Source organism: Protomyctophum parallelum (assembly GCF_964188405.1).
Source record: "Protomyctophum parallelum genome assembly, chromosome: 10".
In the NCBI taxonomy this organism is placed as follows: domain Eukaryota; kingdom Metazoa; phylum Chordata; class Actinopteri; order Myctophiformes; family Myctophidae; genus Protomyctophum; species Protomyctophum parallelum.
Genome location: NC_139704.1, coordinates 24,931,365 through 24,950,563, shown reverse-complemented (window position 1 = coordinate 24,950,563; position 19,199 = coordinate 24,931,365). Strand labels below are relative to the sequence as shown.

The 19,199-nt window shown below is 41.2% G+C and overlaps 4 protein-coding genes across 6 annotated transcripts in view; 1 reads left to right on the top strand and 3 right to left on the bottom strand.

Annotated features, from left to right (window-relative positions):
* Positions 1-507: 507 nt before the first annotated feature.
* On the top strand, positions 508-1,245 carry LOC310865754 (eukaryotic translation initiation factor 6-like; the record flags this gene model as incomplete). Its single annotated transcript, XM_083774962.1, has 1 exon — positions 508-1,245. One exon carries the CDS (start codon positions 508-510, stop codon positions 1,243-1,245), a length of 738 nt encoding a protein of 245 aa, XP_083631088.1.
* Positions 1,246-4,660: 3,415 nt separating this feature from the next.
* On the bottom strand, positions 4,661-9,414 carry rps24 (ribosomal protein S24). Of its 3 annotated transcripts, none has more exons than XM_083774389.1 (5): positions 9,351-9,414; positions 8,396-8,461; positions 7,838-8,047; positions 6,806-6,919; positions 4,661-4,749 (listed from the first exon to the last, which is right to left on the bottom strand). In XM_083774389.1, exons 1-5 carry the CDS (start codon positions 9,351-9,353, stop codon positions 4,747-4,749), a joined length of 396 nt encoding a protein of 131 aa, XP_083630515.1. In that variant the 5' UTR covers positions 9,354-9,414; the 3' UTR covers positions 4,661-4,746. The 3 variants fall into 3 exon arrangements, with proteins under 3 accessions (XP_083630515.1, XP_083630514.1, XP_083630513.1); XM_083774388.1 differs by lacking the exon at positions 4,661-4,749 and adding an exon at positions 5,845-5,865; XM_083774387.1 differs by lacking the exon at positions 4,661-4,749 and having other exon boundaries at positions 6,783-6,919.
* Positions 9,415-11,951: 2,537 nt separating this feature from the next.
* eif4ebp2 (eukaryotic translation initiation factor 4E binding protein 2) lies at positions 11,952-18,520 on the bottom strand. The gene is made up of 3 exons (XM_083775410.1): positions 18,157-18,520; positions 15,617-15,799; positions 11,952-14,755 (listed from the first exon to the last, which is right to left on the bottom strand). The coding sequence occupies exons 1-3, from the start codon at positions 18,290-18,292 to the stop codon at positions 14,724-14,726; spliced, it is 351 nt and encodes a 116-aa protein (XP_083631536.1). The 5' UTR covers positions 18,293-18,520; the 3' UTR covers positions 11,952-14,723.
* A 463-nt stretch (positions 18,521-18,983) lies between these two features.
* cuedc2 (CUE domain containing 2) overlaps positions 18,984-19,199 on the bottom strand; it is a 203,847-nt gene continuing 203,631 nt past the window's right edge. The window contains exon 10 of the transcript XR_014569813.1: positions 18,984-18,998. The gene's annotated coding sequence lies outside the window, so the exon portion shown is untranslated. The remainder of the gene's footprint in view (positions 18,999-19,199) is intronic.

Sequence of the window (19,199 nt, the reverse complement as noted above, 5' to 3'; positions counted from 1 at the left end):
CAGCATTAGATCGCTGTGGGTACTCAAGAGGTCAGAATGAGTCCAAGCCTACAGACTATATGCAAGGATGGTCAGCCCCTGGATTCCATATTTGGTTATGGGTGACTCATCATGACCTGAAGTACGATGACACGAGCAAACCCGTACAAAGGCAGGCGCAGATTCAGTCACCTCGACCTTCTTCGACACACCGAAAAAAGACTCTCCTGACCCTCTACCCTACTCTACTTTAGAACAACTTCAAAGTTCTGAATTTCTCAGAATCACGGAGGGAATTATAATCGCTTGATCTTGATAGAATACCACTACAATCCTAAACTGTCCTAAACTAGCCTGCAAATCCAACATTACACAAGACTATTTCTCATAACCCAGAGTCCAAATTTATTCAAAAACAGACAAAGAAAAAGGAAAACACAGGCTAATGTTTATTATCTACACAACATAATAAAATCTGGATTGGACTGCAAAATCGCTGAAGAGGCCCATTCAAACTCGTCAATCATCATGGCTGTGAGAGCGTCGTTTGGGAACAACAACGAGATCGGATGCTTCGCCAAGCTGACCAACGCGTACTGCCTGGTGGCCGACGGAGGCTCCGAAAGCTTCTACAGCGTCTTCGAAGGAGAGCTGTCGGAAACCATACCGGTGGTACGCGCCTCCATAGGAGGCTGCCGGATCGTTGGGCGGATGTGCGTCGGAAACCGCCACGGTCTTCTGGTCCCGAGCAGCACCACAGACCTGGAACTCCAGCACATGAGGGAGTGCCTGCCGGACACGGTCAGGATCCAGAGAGTGGAGGAGAGACTCTCCGCCTTGGGAAACGTCATGGTCTGCAACGACCGTGTGGCGCTGGTCCACCCCGACCTGGACAGGGAGACGGAGGAGGCTGTGGCCGACGCCCTGAAGGTGGAGGTGTTTCGTCAGACGGTGGCCAACAAGGTGCTGGTGGGGTCCTACTGCGCCTTGTCCAACCGCGGCGGGCTGGTCCACCCCGAGGCCTCCGTCGAGGACCGGGACGAGCTGTCGTCGCTGCTTCAGGTCCCCCTCGTGGCCGGGACGGTTAACCGAGGTAGCGGGGTGATCGCGGCGGGCATGGTGGTGAACGACTGGTGTGCGTTCTGCGGCCTGGGTACCACCAGTGCGGAGCTGTCGGTCGTCGAGAGCGTCTTCAAACTCGCCGACGAAGACTGGGACAGCGCCACCGCCAAGAGGGACGACTTGCTCATCGACAGCCTGACATAAATAAAAGCCAGTGGTTCTTCTCAACCCTTTGAGAAGAACTCGAAAATGAAAACCGTGTGAGGGGTGCTTTTTATCATCATACATCATCATGACATACATCACATTCCCTGGTACACACAAACACACAAAGCTGGGCATCAAAAATGTATAGGGTTAAAGTGGTTACGCTGATTTTGTTATTACTAGAGGTTTGGGAAGCTACGTGGGCCTCACACCTACGCAGCTCCACCTGATATGCCCTTTTTTGTATTATATCTATCAGTCCTTCTAATTTAGCTGGGAACCATCTGGAAACCCTTCAAGGACCCCCTGGGAGTATCCTTGTGTCCCAAGGTGGAAAGCCTGGTCTGTGTTCCAAAATCGCCGTGTGAACTGGTCTGGAGTGGATGGTAATTCACGTCATGTTGTAGTCAGATTTGTAGTCATCAGACAGGATACCACAAGGCGGAATAAGACAGTAGGCCTACCCATTCATAATACTGATTCCGCCTTGTGTTTTCTTGCCAACAACATGACGAAAGTTACCATCCGCTCCCGACCAGATCATAAACACAAAATTAATAAAGATACCAAGGATTCGATCGTCAGTGATGTCATGTCACTGTCATGCGAAATAATTGAATCGAAACCTCTGATCTAAAACAATGGACTATAGAATTGTTGCAGAAATTGATTAATTGACAATGACGGGACTGACTGAGCTGAGGTGTATGGGTGGGGATAATGTGCGGGGAAACCAGGTGAAGGGAATGAGGCGACTGGATGGAATGTGGGAGTGATCTGAACTATAAATAGTGTATTAACAGATTTGAGGACTGGTCTGTCATCGGGTGTGCCTTGTCTCTATAAATTAACATTTGTGTTAAATGCTAGTGGATTATGCCATCCTTTATGCAAAGCAAAAAAGGGGGGAAACTGTCTGTAGGCCTACAACAGTATTTGTCTCCACCAGGCCGAAGGCATGTGGGGAGAGTATGTTTTGCACTCCGTCCGTCCGTGTGTCCGTGTGTCCGTCCGTGAACAGCTAATCTCAGCCACCGTTAACCCGGTCGATGCCAAATTTTGCACACACACTCCCTGGATGCCAACCATGAACCTCTGCCCCAAACTTTCCAGAACGGCCTGTTATAGCGCCACCAGGAGGCCGCTTTGTGCAAAACAAGTTTTTCCATGCCATATTTTGCACACACACTCCCTGGATGCCAACCATGAACCTCTGCCCCAAACTTTCCAGAACGGCCTGTTATAGCGCCACCAGGAGGCCGCTTTGTGCAAAACAAGTTTTTGCACAGTACACCTACAGATTTTGTCCAAACATCACGCAAATTGGTACACAGTCTCTCTAGAGCCATTCAACGAAACGGGTCTTTCAGATTTATCAGACTCCATCCTGATTGGTTAAGATTGGCTTCCAAAGTTCACAGGAGTGCTCAGTTTCAAACAAAATGCTGCAAATCATGAACACATCGCGTGATTTCCGTGAAATTGTGCACCCACATTCCCACTAGGCCGAGGACAAAATGCCACATGAACAATTTCAACTCAGCCTCAAGGTGGCGCTATAACTGGCCGAAAAGTGTTTTTACCTCTAACTGCACGGATCTGTGGATAACCTGGTGGAGACCTGTGCCCGGAAGGGCACTTTTTCTAGTTGTTCTTGCTACAGTGTGAGTGTCCCCCTAAAAACCTGACACCACACTATTAGCTCCAGCAGATTTAGGATAGGCTACATAAAAGAAACCCTGTCCAAGAAATACATATTGAAACAGTCAAACTCATTTTAAATTACAATCATGGCACATTGTATACAATATGGACCCCTGGAGTGGGGGGGGGGGGCTTCATCTATCCCAGCTCTAGGGTCCTTTACTTGAAAAACATGGAAGACCCCTGCTATAGAGTGTTTGTTCATTAACAGGGGTCTCCAGCTCTTTAGTAAACAGAAAATACATATTCAGGTTGGACAATAATTTATTTCAAACAGGAGATAATTTATCAGCTTGTGTTGCCGTTCCAATTCAGTCTCCTCAGAGTCGGTTCTCATTGATTTGTTTCATCACTTCCACTCTAGCAATTATTAATCAGATTTTTATGAAAACAATAGTGATCCCATAAAGTGAGTTTAAGTGACGGATGCAATATATTTTCACTAAATAATGCTGTTCTAACCATGACATTTATTTCGAGTACCAACGACTTGTTGAATATTTCCTCCACCAGCCTAGGTGTCAGTGCTGCCCTCTTTCTCGTCCCCCCTAGTGGCGAAAAATAAAACTTCTGGGAACTCAGATTAGTGCTGCCCTATCTTTCGCGCAGACGAAATGAAAGCCTGGCTATCGAGGCTAGTGCTGCCCTAAAATTGGGACTAGCTTTAGTATTCCTCGAGGTCTGCATATCTATCAAATAAACATATGACTAATATAAAATAGTATGCAAGTGGTTGATACATTGTCATCCAATAGTTTGTATTATTCATGCTCTGACTGAACTGTCCTGTTGGATGTTCTGCTCTTTAGATTTTCGTTTTACAAACATTAAATCCCCATTGACAATGAAAGTGATTAAACAAATCAACGGAGACAGAATTGGAACGGGAACACAATTAATGATCTCCTGATTGTTCTCCATTCTGGTATATATATTTTGTTTACTAAAGAGCTAGACGGCTGTGTTATAATAGCACAGGTCTTCAACGTTTTTCAGGAAAAGGACCCCAGAGCTGAGATTGTATACAACTTGATTTAACTGCCATGATTGTAATACAAAATTAGTTTGTGTATTTCTTGTAGGCTATCAATTATTTTAAAGGATGAAATCTGTTTCCGTGCATTCACTACACGATCATTGATATATATATCTATATATCCCCATTTTTCAAATAGGCAGGGTAGAATAACATGGCTGTACAAATATAACACTTTAATACACACAGTAAAGTTCACCATTCAATATTTAAATCTACAATATGGTGATGCTGTCCCCCTCATACCAGATTTTTTCAGCCACCTTTCCTCCACCAAACGGTGCCTTCATAGTTAAAGAACAATAAATAAACCAGTGTCAGTCATGCAAACTACCCATGAAGGATTGCCACTGGCCAATCCATTATGCTGAATGTATTCTTCACAGAGTCTGTGGGTGATGTTTATATTCTCAAGCCATTTTCAGCACACAATACAAGTATAAATGAGGCTTCAGGATGCTGCACAAGCATGTTTTCATGTTGTTATCAAAACCAGCAATTTGGAGGCTGGTGATAAATATAATGGAATGCGCAACTATGCGCAAATACAAATACTTAGTTTTTGTACATACAACTTGTGGTCCCTCACATTATAGAATATAGTTAAAAAGAAATAGCACTTTTGCATGAAACTATTGAAATTTGACATTCAATGTAATAAAGAGACCCAACTTCTATTTTTCAATTTTTTTCCAAACTTTTTTATTCAATGACAATAGACAACATCTTGAACATGAAGATCCTCCCTGAATCCAGGCTCACTGTAGGAAGACAGAAAGAACAAAGTTAGGACAATAGCAACAGAATAATATCTATAAACTCAACACTAGAGACTAAAGGGGTTGAGATAGTTTTTAGAATCGGCCTCAGGCCTAAATGGGTTAAGGTAAGAAAAGACTCAAACTACATGGGGAAACTATAATATAATGCTATAACTAACACCATTCTAGTTATATATGGGATTTATGGCTCTTTGAAGGGAGCCGGATCTCTGGGATCCGTTCCTTTCAAAGAGTCGTTCAAAAGACTGGCTCACAGGGAAGTTCCCGATGGGGGGGGGGACGCAAAAAAAAAAAACTGTCTGCCCAAGTGCCTCCAGTGTCCCCCACCAGTGCCTCCACAGTCCCCCCAGTGCCCAGTGTCCCCCCAGTGCCTCCACAGTGTCACCCCCAGTGCATCCTGCTTATGGCGCCAGATTGCTCAGGACCGGCCCTGGTTGAAGCCCCCCTCCTCTAAAAAGGAACAGCTCCCTACTGTGAAACGGTTCCCATCGTTCCTTTCAAATGATCACATCTCTAATTTTAGTATCCCTAGTATCTTTGCTTGAGACTTTGCTGCTAAATATCAAAATGAATGACTTAACTAGGGCAAGATTGTCCAATGAAAATTCTCAGTGACAAACAGGATATATAAATCACTTTTGAGAGAATTAACTTGTTAGCAGACATTCAGTTGCATCACATGGAACACACATAAAACCAGTGAATGAACACAACCTTAGTTCTGCTTGTATGAAGTGTTAAGTTCATCAAGTCATTCAAGGGCAGATTAACTTGCACCCATGTTTTAATTGCATCCAGGAAATGTAGTCAATAAAAGACAAAGAGGGAGGCCCAGTATCAACACAGGCCTCAAGCATTAAAGGGAAGGATTTAGGGTACATGGTGATGTTATTAAAGGAGTTGGATGGAGCCCGCACACCACAGGTGTAATATAAAAGGAGTTGACATGAAAAAGGGATAAGACACAGAAAACTAGGGTATAAAGAATGGTGAAACTGCTGAAACATGCACAGCTGTGGGTCTAACAGTTGATGTGCAACATAATAGCACACCATGCTTTGTTCTGATTCTATACCTGAAACTGACACATCATTTCTGCAAAAGAAATCCATGGAAAGCAAAAGCAAAGAAAATAAAAATATGGAAGAAAATTTTAAATTAGGTACTTGGAAATGTAATATCCACACTAGAAGAGATCTCTGAATTGGCTCCCCATGGGCAGACTTGAACCAATCACATTAAAGAACAATGCCACAGAACATTGATTTGAGCCTGGAGAAATGTACCCAGTCCAGAGTAGCCTGGGTGGTTTGTCTTTCAGAGATCCTTTCTAGTCCAATTAAAACTACTATTATTATGTTTCCAGGAGGAGTTAAGACACCATTAGCACTCATTCTGAAACAAAATTAAAGTGTTATAAACCAATTCCCTTGTCTTGGAACCTACATCCACTAAGGAAAACCACTACCTTTACTTGTCAAATGGGTTGGTAAAGTGGGGATGTGATATTAGAAGTTAGCTAGGACTATCACTCCTATCTAGGGCTGAGCTGAATCACTGGTTGGTTAGGAGCTCCGACGCTTCTTTTGTTTAGATTTGCATTTCATTGTATTAATTTATTCGTTATTATATCATAGTTAGCCACTTACATTTGACCCCTATACAATTAAAGTAGCATATCTATGAGCACACAATGTCACAATTTAGATTTTGTACATCTGCCATTTCCATTTAAGAGAAAAATCGACATTCAACTCAGCCCTGATCCTGTATTATATCTGCAGATTCTGCACACAGCAGTTAGTCTACTAATGAAACAGGATTTACCTTCTATAGTTCCAGAAGAACATTTGAATAGAGGAAAAGATGACAAAGGAAATTAAAAACACCAGAAGCAAAACTAGCAGGCTAATGAAGAACCGAGCAATGAATACTGATGCTCAAACTCAAGTGAATGAAAATTCAACATAACATGGCCTCGGAGGTGAAGACAAAGATTCCCTCACCTTGAGGGAGACAAGGAAAGTCACGTTACCTTTTTGCCAGCAGCGCCGACAGAGGCCTTCTTGGTGCCTCGGACCTTTTTCATTCGGTTCTTGCGCTCCTTGCGCTGTTTTCTGGAGGTCTTCTTTTTCTCATAGAGACCATGCTGAAAGTCAAAAGGAAATTTTATTGATCGACTTGATAACTCAGTCCATTCACGTGAAATTATTTCTGGGTAAAAGTCATGTCAAGTGGGCAAACACTTCACTTGTGACCCCTCAGGAAACTACTTCTGGATGACAAGGCCAGTACGGGCAGCTGTGACTCTGACACCTGCCACACTAGCAAAGTTGGATAACATGGAATCACTCTTTTTTTCTCTGCATGTCTTAGCAGACACGATGCATGTTAATTTGCCAGAGTTAATCCATTTACTTTAACATGCAGTGTGGTGTTGAGTTGCCACAGCAAACACTAATGGTATTCTTCAACATTTTTCCTACAATTACCGTAAGTCAAGTTTGGGCTTTGTATGCATTTTTGTAGATAATTTCTCTGGTAAATTAAGCCATTCATCTAAACGTTTTATCCATCAACATTGTGAGAATATTTGACTTGGTTGAGTATATTCTTTGCTTTTGACAGCATTTTCCTTCTTTCTGATTTCTCGTGTGATGGCATGAACACATGTTCTTTACATAATGCATATTAATAATTGATTTCCCATTTGGATGGGCATTAGCTAAATTTCACTCCATTACTGGTATTCTGCTTAACTCAAACTAAGTATTAATGTATGAAATAAATTGTTCCTCTAATATATTTATGCTTGATGAATATAGATGAATATTCCCCTGCTGAAAAATGTCTGTGCCAACTGATGTTGAAGCCCTTATACAATTTATCACAACCGTGGGATATAGGGTCAAAATCTGAAGAAAAATAAATCCCTTCAATGACAATGCTTGTAGGTTTTAGACACTTCAACTAGAGTGTATAACATAAAAGAAAATCTAAACCCTTTTAAGTTGTTTACATCCCCTTTTTTCAAATTCATTTTGAAATAGTGCATTTGTTCACTCACTCTGGCTAATCTGTGTTTCGGCTCGTTTTTCTTGGCGTAGTCAAGGGAGTCGTACACCATGGCGAAGCCGGTTGTCTTGCCACCACCAAATTGGGTCCTGAATCCAAAGACAAAGACCACATCCGGTGTCGTTTTGTAGATTTTGGCCAACTTCTCCCTGATTTCAGTCTTGGGGACTGTCGACTTGCCTGGATGGAGGACATCGACAACCTGCAAGAGAGACACAATCCCCATTTTTATAAATGTATGCCTGCCACAGTCGCACAACTATCACTTGTCGAAAAGAAGTGATCTTCAAAGCTAACGGCATGTCACATTCCGTATAGCTTGTGGATCCTAATCATCCTAATCAGTGTACATTGAGCAAGATAGTGAAGCACAAATCTGGTATAAGATAGACACAACTTGGATCTCCCTCTTCTCACTCCTGCCAAAGCTGAGCCCACACCCCACACACAGTTTATACACTATACACGACACGTATTATGAATAGCACAAATAGTTTATTAGCATCATTCAAATGGTATCATTAGTGTTCTCCACAATGAAACAACTTACCATTTGCCTCCTCTGAAGCAGCCGGTTTGTCATGAACTTTCGGGTCCTGACCGTTACTGTGTCATTCTGTAGAAACAATTGTGGAAGAATGAAAATCACCAACTACTTGACAGCATCACACAAGCCCAAAAAACGTGGGTTATAGTATACAAATGGTTACAGCATTTTGACTGACAATGTTACCAATGACATGCCAGGTTTGTGCATGGTTAAAATACAACTCACGCCACTACAGTTTAGCTTCTTCATGCAAACTGTGCTAAAGCGAATTATCAGTGCTGACTTTGTTTCAAGCAACTTAATTAATTCCAACCACCCTTCACTCCTCAAACATGTCACAAACATCCATCACTTCCATCATCTGCTTCTGCATATGACCATGGGTGACAACAGTTAGCCATGTTGCTTATTGCCAAAGATGTCTTTACTAGCAGTTGGCTTCGTTTAACAACATACACTGAAACTCAAACCTCTCTCAACTTATGCACATTCATTCAATAATCAGTCTTCAACCGAGCAGAATTGCTTAATTTTTTCCTCAAAGACACACCTGGCTGGCTAATGCCATGTATGCTAACGCTAAGCGTTGCGGCTAATTCGAGTACATTGACATAACGTTCTATAAGTTTGTGGACGGTATATTTATATATATTGTAAAGCCGAACTCGCATCACGACATTACCATTCATTTGAGCAAATTTCGGTCGCGTCATACATAAATGTTTATGATAAAGGCTGAGAGAAGCTGGCTGTACAGAAGTCAACATAGCGTTTCGAAAAAGCAACAGAGTTATCTCCCAAAAGTAAGCAATCGTAAATGTGTCCAGGTTCATTTTGGCATTTATATATAACGATGATATGGAGGAATAAGTTGAGACGTTTATTGTGATATTCGGGTAAAGGATGATCTTGATAAACGGTGGATTTTGTCAACATTTTCCACACCAAAACTCACCATCTTGGCGTTGGCCTTGCTCAGGGATGAGGAAAAGAACGAAGGGCCCTTGGGTGGCCAGTGAAATGCCTGCGCAGATTATAGTGGTAGCTTCGGCGTGCCTGACGCAAATTACTAATCAAATTCAGAGAAATGTGTTCGACATTATGTTTATGCGTGATCCAGTACATACAAATGTAATACTTTATAATCATACATTAGAACAACGAAGCATATCATTTATTAATGTCTTTGTAATAGTCTATTGTTTGTGTAACTATATTTAGTTCACAGTGTTCAGTAAAATATAATTGTTTTAACAACAGTAAACGGATCAACCTGATCGGACATATATCCTCGAATAGATAGATTACTGCTAATAATAATAATAATAATAATAATATAAACAAAACAACTATCAACTTGTGTATTTCTTCTATTGTCCAGTAGATGTCGCTCATGTAAAGGTTATGCACAGTGTAAGATTTTATTTTGATTTTGAATAGGCCTATGCCATTATCATTCTAGCCATGCAGTGGCTCTCAAGCATTGTCATTTCAAGGACTCCCATAATAAGCCATGAGAGTGTACAAAATGGAACTAAATGTGTACACTCCTCTAAGGTACACTCTCCGAGTTTATGCAGCCATGTAGGCTACCACAGACCTAACCTAAACAGTGAACATATTATTTTATACAGTTGTCAGCACCCAATTTTATATAGGCAAGTAACCTACCTATAGGCCTATCTATAGAGCAGTTACAGAAAGCTACAGTTGTTAGAGTGCCAGAGAGTAGATGTGCTTAAATGTAAATGCTCTAACAACTCAGCCTTGAAAACAGTATGTGGAATGTTCGGTTTGTGTGTAAAAGCCTTGCCGATGATAAGAACCAAGGAGGCACTTGTGACTTGACCATTAAATGTCAATGTTTACACGGGGGTGGTGCTGGTGCATGTAATGCTCTGTTTCTACTTCCCACACTTGTGTGTACTTCATTATATTGTGTGTGTGACCACACAGAGATAGCAGTAGTATAGCCCATTGCCCAGTGTACCATTTGTACACTCTCTGAGTTAAATGACAGGCCCGCGCAAGGGTCAATTTGGACCCCTGCGGTCCTTGGACCCAAGGTTGAGAACCAATGGTGTGTAGCCTACGCTCTTGACTCAAGGTGAATATTTCCTTATTGAAGAGAATCCACATGGCAGGTACCCGACCATTTCAGATCCATGTTGACACCAGAATATAACTTCCCTTTTCCCATTTTCCTCTGACATCCAGCGTGCCCCAAAGCCAATCTCCTGATTGAAATTAGATACAAAGCCAGATAGGACATCATTGATTTATGGTTGTGTGGCTTGTGCCTGATACTTAAATTGTGTAGAAGTACTACAGCATGTCTCTGTGAAAAACCACAATCCATACTGTATGTAATCAGGGCCATAATGATGAGCAGTTGCAGATGACCTCTAGCTAGCACTAGCAGGCAAACTGCTCGATGATCCACTTCCCATCCCTCAGGTTATCCGCAGTGTTGGAAGAAGTACCCAAATTTGTTTTTACTTAAGTAAAAAGTATCGATACCAGAATGTAGAAACACTCTGTTTACAAGTAAAGTCACACAATCTTACTTGAGTAAAAGTAACAAAAGTATTGGCCTCAAAATATACTTACGGTACCAAAATCTAGGGGCGCAGATGGCCTAGTGGTTAAGGCACATGCCACATATAGGCTCTAAATTAGAGCCTATGTGAGCCTGACACGCCAAGTCTCTCTCTCTCTCTCTCTCTCTGTGTTTCCTGTTTATCTCAACTGTATCATCTCAATAAAGAAAGAAAACAGAAACAGTGGTTGTTAAAAAGGTTAACAGCCACTGGTCTAAGGTTAAATCCATTCATTCATTTCAAAACTATGTACGCATTTTCCTCTTTTCCCCTTTTGAATGGTGGAGAGACAGATCCTTATTGATCTGGAGGGAGATCCTGTCATAGCAGCACTGCAGTGACCTGAGTCACATGAGGTTCCATCCAGACTTCCAGCTCATCAAGCCTGGCAGAGATCCTTTATCAAGGCAGCGTGAGATGAAGGTCCTTAGAGCTAGTGTAAAGCAGCATGGTTCTCAACCATATTCATGTCGAGGTCCCCCAACATGGAGATATATATGTTCTGTTTACGTAAGAGTTGGAGACCGAGACACCCCTGGTACTAAGTAAACACTCTATAACAATGTCTATATTTCTATCAGAATATAGACATATTTAACACTTATTTTGACAACAAAAAATATCACCTGTCTACAGCGACTTTTTTTTTTTAAGATATTTTTTTTTGCGGCTTACCGCCGTTTAATTGATTTTTGAAGGGACAGACAGTAGGCTGACAGGAAACGGGAGAGAGATGGGGGGATGACATGCAGTAAAGGCCGTGTCGGGTCCGGGAGTCGAACCCGCGGCACACTGCGACTGGATTACCAGTCCGGTGCCCAGACCGTTACGCTACGGCCTGGGCCGTCTACAGCGACTTTAAAGAGAAATTTCACAATGCAGTAAGCATGATCAGACTGGTAGGCTATCAATAGTGATGTATTGTGTTGGAACACTTAAACCCACAAAAATGAAACCACGTTTTAGGAAATTTATTGATCTTGCAACAGTGTCCACTGGCATTGGCGTTTCATTGAAAATAAAGTTAATGTGAAATCATAACAGAAGGTTATGGTAGGTTGGTTTTTCAAATCTTTGTTTGCAACATACAATGTTAATTGGTAAGTCCTCTATGTCAAACCAAATTGACTGCAAATGAATCTCCCAAGAATTATGATGATGGTATATTACAGCTTTGTTTTCCTTAGCCCCAAAATGTGCAATGCAACATGGAAACAAGCAAGCCATCAACACATTCAGCATCAAACATGTCCAGATGACCAACAAAAATAAACAAACAAAAAACATATTTGATTGACATCGTGTCCCTCACCCAGTCAGTAAAACGAACTCGGTAAAAAACAGATGTCTCACAGTTGCTACTCATTCCTAGCTGCCATTTGGACAGAATGCAACCATCAAATAGTGCATAGGATCATGTCAAGGAAAACAAAACAGAAATGTTGTAAAACTAAACATGTTGGACTCTGGAAAAGTAAGCGCATATAATGCAACTTAATAATGCTGGCATATCCCAATTTCATCATCCCAAATCATGACACATAGGCAAAGCCATCACATTGTGAAAAGCCAAAGAATGTGTCGGAATCCTAACCAAAGTAAAATGAATTCAGTATAAATTGATGACAAGGAAGCTGGTTTTAGTAATATAACTGCATTTCAGCTAAAGTAAAAGTAAGACACCGGCAGATGTACTTGGCAAAAGAACACAATGAAGTTTAAGGAATTGTACCTACAGTACCTATAGTCTGAAACAAACAAGCTTTTTTGATTCCTTCACAATTTGGTTATTTTCGACGATGCGAAGGATAACCCACAACCTTTCATAACCTACAACTTTCCAGAACCCACAAAGTTCTGTGATTATGTGTTGGTACATATTCCCATTATAACGAGAACCACCCCTGAAGAAAATATAGCATAGTGAAAATAGCCGATCTACAAACTCATCGCAAAGTCACACGTTGTGAGCTTGTGGGTCTGCTATTTTAGCTATTTAGGAAACAAGTATAACACAAGTATAACTCAGGGTTAGTCCCATCTCCTGAGCAGGGGCCCAAAATTATAGCCTGGCTTGGCCAGCCGTGAGGATTCACTGAAGATTCTTCCCTGCATATGCGGGGAAGAATCTTCAGTGAATCCTCGCTATGAGGCTGGCCAAGCCAGGCTACCAAAATTAGATTCTGAGAACCGTATCTGAGCCACAGCATATGAACAGAACCCAGAAATATGTTATTATAATGGCATAGTAGGGTTAACTTAGTTCTAGTGGAAAAGAACCCTGGTCTTTTGGTCTGATACCAAAAACTCGTTAACAAGGAATCTGTGTACAAGTGCAATGTGGCAAATGATTTATGACTTGTTACTTATTCATATTTCTTTTGGAAATTAAGGAAAGTATTACAAAAATAAAATGCATATAAAAGACCTGGATAGTTTCAAGTTTTCAAAGATTCCCCCAATAGTTAACCAGAAATTTGTTTCAACCATTTCCATTATTATACTAAAATGTATACATGTATGTAGCAAGGGTACTTAAAACACTGGACAGAGGGCAGCAAGTCACGCCATTACCTATCACAAAGCTCTTGCCAGGGCAACAAATCAAATAATTCAAGGTAACCATCAAATCTATGGTGACAGGTTATAAATGTGTCTTGCCAGGAAATAAATGTGTATGTTAAATTATTATTTAAGGTAAGGTTGTGATGTTATAAAATACTGATTTGATATACGTGTTAAATCTTCAAACTGATTCTAAATGAAAAGCCAAATTACAATCAGTGTACTGCCTCCTTATATAGTGTGAAACAATCTCATCTTATTTATATTTTTAAACCGTTTAATTGTGTCCTAAAGAAAAGTCACAAAGAGGAGTTTAGAAAATATATTTTCACCCTAAAACATGAAATACACAAGGCTTGTGTCGGTGATAAAACAAACGGTATGACATTTTCTGTTAATTTCAAAATAAAAACACAGCACCCTTTACATAGCTTCAAGTGAAAACTGAGCAGTCTGAATAACCGATACAGAGATTGGGGAGCTTTTTCACAGAGTAGCAAAAGCAGCAAATTTCATTTAAATAATAATAGCGTTCCAAACACAGCCTTCCAAAACCAAACATTCTGATGACGAATTTCAAACATTCGGACAGATTCTAAGACCGGTAAGTTGTTCTAGAGCAGTGGTTCTCAAAGTGGGGGGGACTCTTAGGGTTCATTGAAGGGGTTCCGAATAGGTCTGTAACTCTGAGGGTGTGTAAATGGTACCAAATGGACCATATATACACATTCTCAGAGTTATGGGGGTCTTTACTCCTTGAAATAAAAATAAAACATTTGAGAACCACTGTGTACGGTTTTATATTATATATATTCTTTTTACCACCAAATTAAACGTACGTCTCATCTAGGAATTGATTAAATTCCCTTCCCCTTGGTGTGTGATTCATTTGTACAGCTACTGGTAACAATGGAATCTATTCCACTAGACTGTCTTCTAGCTAGTTTCCAAGGTTAGCCATAGCATAGCATTCCTGATGACATACTGTATTTCCATGGTTTTACACCCACACACACACACACACACACACTACACCCAGCAGCGAAACAGAGAGCGAAAGAAGATGGCTGCCAAGATGGCTCACAATATAGGTTTTTCTACAAGCCAAGCCACTGGCACACGTCTGCCAGGTCGTTTACTTCTTCCAGTGTGGATCCGATCTGTTAGATGTCCATCTCGAACTGAGCATCATCACCTGAAACACACCAAATAATACATAGCATTAGGGCTGCAACCATCTAGTTTTCTTAGCGATTGTTCCTTCAATTACCTTTTCGTTTAATCGTTGAGTGGGTTTTTTAATTATAATTGTTTTAATAATATCAATAAATTGAATAACCATTTTTGACCCACAACAGTGTTGTGATAAAGCATTGTGATCTTCTATTTACAATTTACTTTTCACCAATAATGACATGCCCAATATATCTACAGATTATTAAAAGATTATTTCATAAAATGATTGATTATCTATGTTTTTTTCTTTTCTTTTTGTGCACTGTGGTCAATCATCAGAACTCAGAAAAGAACAGTGATGCTAGATCTGTTTCACATTACATGGTTCACTCAACTTTAGCCTTATTGTCATGTGTATTATAATTCAAACTTCGACAGTATAACAGTACTATGGTGTCAGACAGTACAGGCCCGTACCTGTGTAACTGCCATTCACGTCATGTCTATTCTTTTACAAGACTACACTCTCTTGGTATGGGACGTCAGTACACACGCCCAAGTGTGGAGGTAAAATATGCGAAGGACACACGCACGCACACACACGCACACACCACTGTCACATGAAAAAGTATAAATTATAAATATTTTAGAGTAGGCACTAAAGGGCAATTATTTCTACCCCAATTTCTCCCAGTATAGCATAGTATGTGCAGTGACATAAATTGCCCTCCCCACCCAGCTTCCCTCCCCTGAACACAACCAAGTGTGTGCAAATAGATGCTCAGCAAGCCGGATGCACTGATGTGGATTCGGTAGTGGGGAACCTATGCGCCACCCAAGAGTCCATAAAATAAGGCTCAAGAGGTTAATTTGTTCTCACCGGCACCCGGCTTGCCATCATGGTTGCTGATGATGCGGTTGTTGGCTTCATTCTTCCTGTTCTCTCTCAGGACATTTTGGCTGGTCACCCCAGGAATGACAGGCAGGTGGGCTGGGGGGGTCTGGGCTATGGGGGAGTTACGTCTGTCCAAGAGGAACTTACGGTCGTAGATGATCCGTGTTCCTGCAAAAAGAAGACGTGGTTCAAATTAATGTCACTGTTTTTTTTTTTTTACACGATCCAAATGCATGTCAAATGTTTGAATGTTTCAAATAGTCACAACTATAATAATAATAATAATTAAAAAAAAACATTATTTGTATAGCACCTTTCATGACATGAAATGCAGCTCAAGGTGCTTTACAGAGTAATTGAGAAAGAAAGAAAAGAAAAGCAAGGCATAAAACATTAAAAATAATAGCAGTAATGCAATACAGTGAGGACATGAATAACAAGAAATGTAAAAGATCAATTAAAAGCAAGAGTGTAGAAGTGGGTCTTGAGCTGTGCTTTAAAAATGTCTACAGAGGCTGCCTGTCGAAGGTACAGTGGGAGTTTGTTCCACGCCGTCGCCCCGTAGAAGCAGAAAGCTGCTTCACCGCATTTTGTAGTTGCCAATTTTTAGGCAAAGCGAGCAGGCCAGCAGTGGAAGACCTTAGGGGGTGATTTGGGACATATTTAGGCAGGCAGTCATGTAGGTAGGAAGGTGCGAGACCTTTAGAGCTTTATAAACAAGTAAAAATATTTTAAAATCAATCCTAAAAACAACCGGAAGCCAATGCAGTGAAGCTAAAACTTAGTTTTAGTTAAAACTCTGGCTGACGCATTTTGTCAACCAAGGAACAAGATTCCTGTACAGGATCTCCTCACTGGTCAACAAAAACACCTTCTTGAAGACCCTAACAGGAGCCCTTGTACAATGTTTCTTAAGACTATGCATGCACCTCTTGGTACCACAGCACCTCAAAAGGCCCTTAAAACAAGGCTCCAGACTTCCCAAAACAAACTGGTCAGGCTACGGGCCGATTCATACTCCTATTTTAGAGCCGAATAAAAGTCGGTTCGGCTCTGTAGAGCCTACAATGTGACGTCATTTGAGGTTCGGGGGGGCGGGTACCGTCCTAAAGTCGGCTCTTCGGTGCTACTGAAAGTATCTGACGAGCCAAAATCATTTCGGCACTACAGCGCCAAAATAGGAGTATGAATCGGCCCTACTACTTGGCCTTAGGGTTGACGACAGACTAGAGTACAACATCTTGCAATGGGTCTGGTCCACAAGATTCGCTACAGTGTAGCGAATCTTGGCGGCTACACCACCAAGATACCCATGATGTACCTGTAAAAAAATACTTCACCAGAGTTCAACAAACCATGTGCAACCCAGATTCGGTTTAAACAAGGGACTACATTTATTTCGCTCCTATGCCACCAACAGCCATTAAGACATGTGAATCTCTTGACTCCTACAAAACCGCTCTCAAAGGGCACCTATGGACGGCTGCAATTAAAAACTGGCCCCCGTAAATAACGTCTGGGGGCCCCCCCACACACCTTTCCCAATACTGTAGTACTGTAGGCTACATGTTTTTCCCTTTTTTACTTTCTTTATATTATGATTTCCTGTTTTTGAGGGGATGCTAGCTCCTCCTATATACAGGTTTAAAGTTTGTTTTTCCTTAAACAAAAAAATCACACCTGTGTTAAGTGAGGGGCGCTAATATATTAAAGTCTAACTCATGTTGATTAGGTGATGTAAAACAAACAGTGCCAACACAAACATTAAAGGCCATTAACAATAAAGAGACAATATGACGTAATGAGGCACATTGTAAATTTTCACTTCATTGTCAATGGCGTTTACAAAACAAACATTGAACTAAAGACTAAACTAAACCTGTATATAGGAGGGGCTACCACCCCTCAAAAACGCCATTGACATGGACAGAGTTTAATGTTTGTTTTGTCACTAACAGAATCAGAAGCCTTGATTTGCCATACATGTAAACATGTTAGGAATTTGTTTCGGTTGTAGTTACATAATGCAGTTACCACAGCTGCCATGGACGGCGCTATACAAACACAAACATGAAATGCCATTAACAATGAACAGAGTTTAATGTTTGTTTTGTCTGATAATTACGTCATACAAGATTTATATATAGCGCCCCTCACTTCACACGGGTGTGATTTATTGTAAATATAGAAGTGTATATTTGTACGTCTCTAAATATTCTGATGAATTGAAAATGGTGGACCCTGTTGTAAACAAGTGTAAATGCTTTATCATATATGGTTCGTCCACAGCTAAATGAGCAAATCACATTGTCTCTACGAAGGCCAGGGGGCGGGACTAAGGCATTGTTTTTGTTTTGATCGGTGACAACGGGGCTGGCTGACAACAAGCTTAAATGCCAACAACATCCACACACACTAATCGATTAAAATAAAATAAAAAACACGTAAGAAAATAAAATAAGAAAATCTCATAAAAAAAACACAATAAATGCCCAAATCATAGGGTACATGTTTACTGTAAATACCTCCCGGAGTGGTGGAGAAGAAAGTGCCTCCTGGGGTCGTACAGTAGTCGTGAGGTAGCTGCGTTGTGTCGCTGATCAGGATGGTTCTGGTGGTCGGGATGGCCCTGCTCTCGCTCAGCTGACGACTGCCTGACATGGTGGTGTCACTGCTCTGTGGATGTGGATGGTGGGAATCCTTATCCGATCAATCAAACCGAACCGAACAGAACCGGGACCGGGGTGCTGGTGCTTTGTATGATGATGATCCCCGACAGCACCGTCTCTTTCCTTTCTCCCAGCAGACAAACCAGTCAGGGCAGCAGCAGCAGCCGTCAGCAGCAGCAGCAGCAGCAGCACCCAGCTCCCCAGCAGCACCCAACCAACAGCAAAGGCAAAGGCAGGAAGGAAGCGCCACACGCACAGCCAGGATATGAAGTCAATTAAAAAAAATCTTCACGTGTGCTAGTTTTAGCTCCTTAATACACTTACATGCTGTAATTATTTGATCTAAAACACCCGTTTCACCAGCGCTGTACAAATAAAGTGTTTATTGTTGTTGTTAATATCATTTTGGTTGTCGTGCTGATGAAATGATGCCAGCACACTATTGATTCAAACTAAAACCCTCACCCCGTCACTGACTCTGACTGCATAACATTTCATAAATGTGTCATAAAACAGAACAATAATTCGTATAATAGTCTAATAGTAAACTTGAACTTTATTATTTATTTATTTATTTTGATTTGACTTCCTGTCTTATTTTTATTTGATTTAGTTTCATTTCATTTCATTCAAAGTTATCTTATGATAAAGCAAAGTTAGTTTAAATCGGCGAACGACCTGGACAAAAACAAACGCACCTCAGACCAAAGGCTGTAACGCTCCATTGCAGCACAGATCTACAAGCTCACGTCGCGGTGCGGCCTGGGTGCGAAGCGCTCTATGGCGAAGCGTCCTTATAGCTTGTAGATCTGTTCATTTGTGCCAGCGATACTGCGCGTGCGCATTGCAACATGAGCTCAATTCACTTTGAATATTGCAGATCCGGTCTGTTGCGGTTA

Bases quoted from the DNA above. Each gene is read 5' to 3' on its own strand.
- rps24 (XM_083774387.1), bottom strand. The intron at 8,048-8,395 runs GTAAGTTGTTTC...TCTCTCTTGCAG, and splicing joins TGCTTCAGAGGAGGCAAATG to GTTGTCGATGTCCTCCATCC. The intron at 6,920-7,837 runs GTGAGTGAACAA...TTTGACTTTCAG, and splicing joins CGAAACACAGATTAGCCAGA to CATGGTCTCTATGAGAAAAA.
- eif4ebp2 (XM_083775410.1), bottom strand. From the start codon at position 18,292: ATGTCAGGCAGTCGTCAGCTGAGCGAGAGCAGGGCCATCCCGACCACC. The intron at 15,800-18,156 runs GTATTTACAGTA...TTCTTTTTGCAG, and splicing joins CTTCTCCACCACTCCGGGAG to GAACACGGATCATCTACGAC. The intron at 14,756-15,616 runs GTGAGAACAAAT...GGTGTGTTTCAG, and splicing joins TGATGGCAAGCCGGGTGCCG to GTGATGATGCTCAGTTCGAG.